This window comes from Camelina sativa, chromosome 16, assembly GCF_000633955.1.
Source record: "Camelina sativa cultivar DH55 chromosome 16, Cs, whole genome shotgun sequence".
Lineage (NCBI taxonomy): Eukaryota > Viridiplantae > Streptophyta > Magnoliopsida > Brassicales > Brassicaceae > Camelina > Camelina sativa.
Window position 1 is genome coordinate 23,212,544 of NC_025700.1, and position 7,031 is coordinate 23,219,574.

The window sequence follows — 7,031 nt, forward strand, 5'->3', positions numbered from 1 at the left end:
TTTTTTTTTTTTTTTTTTCTTTTTTTTGAATAAAATGTTAAATTTGAAAGATGATACGAAGTATTATTCATTATTGATCTTATAATGAAAATTACCACATACAAAAGAAAGACTAAGTACGCTTTTGTCTAGAGCATTGATCTCTTCCTTGAACTTAACCATTGCATCTCTTCCTTGAACTTAACCATTGCATCTCTGGGCAATGTAGTCATAATTTGAACCCCTCCAACCATCGCCTGATCCAATCTTGATGGTAGCAAGACCATACTAATTGTCCTAGCTGTTTCTGGGGGAACGACCTGGACGAAATTCACCCGTTCATTCAATCCGAAATCCATTGGTCCAAAAAGTCCAGTATGCCTCGGATCTGTGAATAAACATAACCCATCTTCCTTCCCACTGATCTTTAAATCCATTTTAATGATGTTTTCTATGTTTGCAAGCTCTTTTTGGAGGTAAGTTTTACTATGAGCTTTCTTCTTCGATTCTTTTATGAGTTTTACGATGTCTGAGATCCCAAATTCATCTACTTCTCTTACGGTTAACGACACATGCATATCAATGTATGAATTGCCGTAGTATCCGTCAGACAAAGGTGGATCCACAACGTTTCGGATTCCTTTGGTGAAAACCAAAACCGTGACTCCATCTTTATCTAGTTTCAGAGCTTTGACTCTTGATTTCCATAAATAAGCACTTATGACGTCAAAAGTTGTGAGTGCCTCAGTAGAGAAGTCATATTCTTCCAGTGTAGCTTCTTTCAACCTTCTTATGCTCTCTGGTCTAATATTTATTCTTTCAGTTACCTGAATAATAAATTTTGAATAATAATATTTATTCTTTCAGACAAAAAAGCCAAAATAATAAACTTAATATTAGACCAGCGAAAACAATAAACTTAAAGGTGAACCCAAGTATTATCCGGCTACATATTGTATGAGCTAATTAATTTAATAGCAAAAGTTATATATATGGTTTATATATAACTTTTAATACCATTTTTTTTTATTTTTTTTGTTCTTTTTCTAAACGCCTCGCATTTTAAACCAGACAAAAAAGCTTTTAAGAATATCACAAACCAAACCAAAATTTTGGTTTTAGAAATAATAATAAATCGGTTATATGAAGTGTTCTTAAATCTTTTGAAAACCACTGTTCTTGTATCATTGGATTTTTCAAACTTTTGTTAATTCTATAAAAAAAGATTCTTAAAATATCAGAAAATTTCTCTAACTAATTCCTATTTATTTAATTTCTTTAGCCTCTTCATTAATCATACAAAAAAAATCAACTAATATTTTTTGAAACTGCCCAAAGTTAACCACACACGTACCCAATCATCGGTAGGTAAGTAGGGCGACACAGCCGTGGCACCCCCGGGAGCTAATGGAGGTTGATCGTCTACAGGCTCCCCCACAAGTCTTTCTCTTTCCCAAACCGGTGTAATGGTCAGCTTCTTTTTCCCGCCAGCCAACTCTATCAAGGCACACATGGTATGACCCATTCCATATCCATCAGACATTACATGCGACGTTGCGGTTCCCAAGATGAATCCTCCACATTCAAATTTGGTTACCTGTTATTATCACTATTATTCCCACAACAGGTTTGGTAAATTTAAGAAAAATCTATTAGTGTTAACCTAGTTTTAAAAGGAAGATTTTGAAGTTTGTGAGACGGGGTAGCCTACAATAAAGAAAAATAAAATTGGACATAGGTTTTAGACCTATTTGAGAATAAACTTGCTTGATATATAGAGCAATTTGAAGCAAATATTGTTCTATTATAGAGTTTTGACTCTCAAATAGAGTGGGATTGGAGATGCCCTTGATAATCAAATCACACCTGAAACTATATGAAAGAAGAAGGATTGCCACTCACTTATAAGTTTCCTCGCATCTATCTATTAACACATAAATTTTTAAACATCTAATCACAATTAAGTATCAAGTATAACATTAATTAATGAGTTTTATTAATTTTATATATAAAGGTATTTACATTCCTAGGGAGAAAAGACAAACATAAACTAAGATATTAGATCATTTAAATCAAAAGTTTTAATAAATATTTGTACGTATTTAAATGAAAAAGTAATTTTAATTATTACAAATATTTTGATGTATTAGGCATGGAAAGAAAATTTATATGAATCCACTTTAGTATTTTGATATTAATTTCGACATAAAATAGAATATAATTTAAAAGTTAGAATTAAAATATTATCAAGTAAGATATTGAAAATAATTTAAAGACCAAAACATAAATAAATGGTACCTGCAAAGCAAAAGGTCGATAACCATCCTCCACTTGGAGCAAATGAGGCAAGAACTTCAATGCCGTATCTGAGTCAATGTTATCTAAATAATTCAATGAAGACAGTTCCACATTTGCAGTAGCCACCGTGAATGCCACACCGCCTTCATCACCCCCACAGCTCAACTGAAACTTCCTATCACTCCCCCGCCGCTTCAAACTCCCTGAAAGTGGATAATAATACACAAGAAGATCGGACAAAGCCTTCTTAAGCAAATATTCCGGCATGTCAGCATCATCATCAACAACGTTCTTGGCTTTGTAAACGTAGCATGCCTTGTAAATGACCTCATTCAAAGGATCATTGTCAAGTGTTGAAAGGGAAAGAGTTTGAGGAGGTATGTATTTTGAGGGTTTCACAAACTCGGTGAGTTTTATTTCGACCATTAAAGGGATCAATGCGCTTATTTGGACTGCCATGTTTTAAGTTTTTGAAGAATACAACTAACTCAAGAACCCTCTTGTCTTTTTATAGAAGACTTTTTGGCTTCTAGATTATGGAATTGATTTTAGTTATTACTTTCGATGTAGGAGTAGGAATATGAGGACAGTAAGAGCATGTTCAATAGAAAGAGTCTCTCACCCACACAGTTTCTCAAATATACTATCCATTATTTAGTTTAATTATTTATTTATATATATTTTTAAAATGAAATCTTAAATAATGTCATATCTTGCCATGAGAGAATATATATACACATGACATGATATGACATGGTTTAAGTTTTTGTTTTTTAAAATTATAAATAAATAATTTTCTCAAATGAGATCATATCAATCGGTAAAAACAATAAAAGTCTTTAAATAAAGAAAAGTAAAATTTTATTTTGTAAATAGGGACATTTACATTTTTAGAACGTTTGAGATATTGTACGTGTCATCATGGCATTGGTCCATATTCCTCTTTCAATTCCACCCACACAAAAGCTTATAAAAATCCAATTTAATTTGTTACATATTTAACTCTTTCTTTTTCCGCTTTCGATTCCACCGACACAAAAGTTTATAAAGAATTTGGCGAAAATAACTAACAAAAAAAACAAAAATTAAATATCTAACTACTCTAACCATAATCTCCAGCATTAAGAATTTATTAGAAATGCCTTCTTGATATATCACTTTCAAAAACATTTATTTTTTTAAACATTTTCATTTTTCTTCATGTTAAATTATTTTTATTATTTTTTTTAGGTTTAAGTTCTTTATTTTATATTTAGAGTATAGTTTTTAGGGATAGAGTTTAATTCTTGGGGTTTAGTATTTAAAATTTAGCTATTTTATATATTAAAAATGGTCTTTTTGAAAATTGACACTATGAAAAGGTATTTTTGAAAAGTGACATAGAAAAATAGGTGGATATTTTTGAAAATCCCCCATAAATATAATACACACTATATAAACTACAATATATATTATTTTACCCTTTATTCAACACAAACATCATTCCTTTGACCTCCTAACAACTACTCTCTACCACCACCACCACCTCATCCGGCTGCCAAATCACCGCTGGACCAGCGCCGGAGCAACGTCGGACCACTAACAGACCACTGCGGATAACCACCGGACCACTACTCTCCACTACCACCAAAACACCAAAACAGTCATTTTACCCTACCCTCCTCCTTTTTTTTTTTCACTGAATAATATATATTAGAAAGGATATTAGCTGTTTTATCTTTACAAAAGCACCCACTAACCAGCATACCAAAAAGTACAGGAATTGCCATCCTGAAGAGCTCTATAAACGAATAGAAGCACAATCAGAGACAAAAAGGTTATGAAGCCAAAAAGGATATCCGATTGCTACATAAGATTGACGGCGATCCTCTCTTGTAACACTCTTTGCGATTAAATGAGCGACAAGGTTAGAGCTTCTTTCTTCTAACCACATTTTCCACTGCAAAAAACTTCCCAGGGCATTACCTATAGAGCGTGACTGAAACTTGAAAGAAGGCCAAGCTGGAGGTCTTTGAACAGCTCCCATAAGAGCCGAATCCTCAGAAGCAAAAACAATCTTATCAAAGTTTAGGCTTTTCATACTTTCAATTGCCCATAACCAACATAGAAGACTAGCATCCATCTTGCTAAAAACTGAAGCAAAGGATCTTCGACTATGCATAAGAGTTTCCCCTTTCTCGTTTCTTAAAACCCAAGCAGCTCCTCCTGTACTCGTTTCTTTATCCCATGAAGATCCTAGGTTGCATTTTTTCCATCCTTGGACCGGAGGATACCAACCTTTTTTCCCCAAATCCGCTTTCGACCTCTCAACTATCGCATCTGCAACGGTTAAGGACTGCGCATGAAACCACTGTGAAGCATTATCTCTAATCTTGGCTACTGTTCTAGAAGCACAAAAACTTCTGCCTTCAAACGAGAATAAGTTCCTGTTTTTCCAGAGCTGCCATACAACCCATGGGAAGGCTGTTCTAACTTCCACAGGATATTTCGAATTTTTGCTCACCAACAGTAGATAATAGATGTTTTGGAAAACTGATTCAGAATCAAACCCATTGCATGGGACAGGAAAATTAAACATAGCCCAAACCTGTCTAGCAACTGTGCAAGAAAATAGTACATGATTGACTGATTCCCCTTCCAAACCGCAGCTTTGACATCTAGAGTCAACCTTCATCCCTCTCGATAACATTTTATCAGCAACAGGAATAGCTCCACTCACTACTTTCCACAAGAAATTACGGATTTTGGTAGCAGTGCTGATCTTCCAAATCTGATTCTTGATGGGTAAAACTGAGGGTTGCATCAAAGCTTCTGTTAGTAGATCAATCTTTTCTCTCTGATAAGCTGCCCAGTAACCAGACTTGACAGAATACGCACCACTCTTAGTGTGTTCCCAAATCAGATAATCCTCTGAAGACATAACAGGTTTGATCTTGAGAATTAGCTCCACATCCCTAGGGTAAAAGTGATATTGCAACTTAGCCAAGTCCCAAGATTGAGTAGTGGTATCCAGTAAATCCTTCACCATAAGATCCAGATCAAACAGAATGTTTTTCATAAGAGGGGCTCTCATGATCCCATCTAGCACCCACCTAGATGACCATACAAAGGTTGAGGCTCCATCTCCTATCATCTGTCTGAGCCCTCTTTTTAGAAGATCCCTTCCATGAAGGATACTTCTCCATGCATAGGAGGGTCTATAGCCAAGAGTTGCACTAAGGAAATCGCTATCAGGAAAATACCTGCTTTTGAAAAAACGTGCAAATAAGCAATCCTTGTCTTGCAGCACTCTCCAAGCTTGTTTAGACAAAAGAGCCTGATTGAATATTTGGATATCTTTGAACCCCAGTCCGCCCGCATGTTTTGGTAAGCAAAGCTTTTCCCATGAAATCCAATGCATTTTCTTTTTATTTTCTGTTGAATCCCACCAGAATGCTGACATAGCTGAAGATAAATTCTCACAAGTTTTCTTTGGGAGCTTGAAGCAGGTCATAGCGAACACTGGCATTGCCATAGCCACCGACTTGAGCAGAATCTCTTTTCCTCCTTGGGACAAGGTCCTTGCAAACCAACCGGACATTCTACCTTTCATTCTATCATGAATGTAGCTTAACATCTCCACTTTGGATCCACTAAAGCACTCAGGTAGGCCAAGATAGGTACCTGCTCCTCCTTCTTTAAAAATACCCAACCTAGTTGCAATCATTGTCTTTAAAGACTGCTCTACCTGGGCTCCAAAAGTGATTGATGACTTTTCCAGATTAATCAATTGTCCTGTTACCTCCCCATAATCAGAAAGGATCTTTTGAAGGGCACAACCTTGATCCTCTGAAGCTTTGATCATAAACAGACTGTCGTCTGCGAATAGCAAGTGATGGATAGCCGGACCTTCTGTCGAAAATTGGATACCATTAATCTTACCCTCTGATTCCGCTTTGTTGAGAAGATGAGTAAGTCCTTCTGCACACAACACAAACAGGGCAGGGGATAAGGGATCCCCCTGTCTAAGTCCTCTCTGAGGATTGATAATACCAAAAGGCTGTCCATTTATCAAAACAGTATAAGTGACTGAAGTCACACAGAACATAACCAATTGCACCCACCGTTGATGAAACCCGAGACCCAACAGCAAAGCTTCTAAGTAACTCCACTCCATTCTATCATATGCTTTGGACATATCGGTTTTGACAGCCATAAACTCCTTCGCGATAACTTTGTCTGTCCTCAATCCATGAATGGCTTCATGAGCAATAAGAATATTATCTGAGATGAGCCTTTCCGGGATAAAAGCAGACTGATTAGGCGACACTATCTCAGAAAGAAGGGGTTGGAGTCTTGACATGATAATCTTGGCCACCACTTTATACAGTACAGAACAGAGGCTAATTGGTCTTAGATCACTCATTAGAGAAGAGTTTACCTTTTTTGGTATGAGGCACAATTGAGTGAAGTTCCATTCTTTTGGAAAGATACCCGAATCAAAGAAAACCAACACCTCAGAAGTGACTTGATGACCGACAATATCCCAGTATTGTTGAAAAAACATACCAGTCATCCCATCAGCCCCAGGAGCTTTAGATGGATTGATAGAGAAAACTGCATTTTTAACTTCCTCTTTGGATACTTTAGCTAGTAACGATTGATTCATCACATCAGTAACTCTGGGAGTAACACCTTCTAGCATTGCTTGAATATCGACCGGAGAAGAAGTGGAGAAGAGGTTCTGAAAATAACTGGCCGCCACTTCACCTTTG

The 7,031-nt window shown here is 36.1% G+C and overlaps 1 protein-coding gene across 1 annotated transcript; it reads right to left on the bottom strand.

Annotated features, from left to right (window-relative positions):
- Nucleotides 52-2,855, bottom strand: LOC104751984 (spermidine sinapoyl-CoA acyltransferase-like). Its single transcript, XM_010474042.2, has 3 exons — nt 2,278-2,855; nt 1,334-1,576; nt 52-806 (listed from the first exon to the last, which is right to left on the bottom strand). Exons 1-3 carry the CDS (start codon nt 2,734-2,736, stop codon nt 129-131), a joined length of 1,380 nt encoding a protein of 459 aa, XP_010472344.1. The 5' UTR covers nt 2,737-2,855; the 3' UTR covers nt 52-128.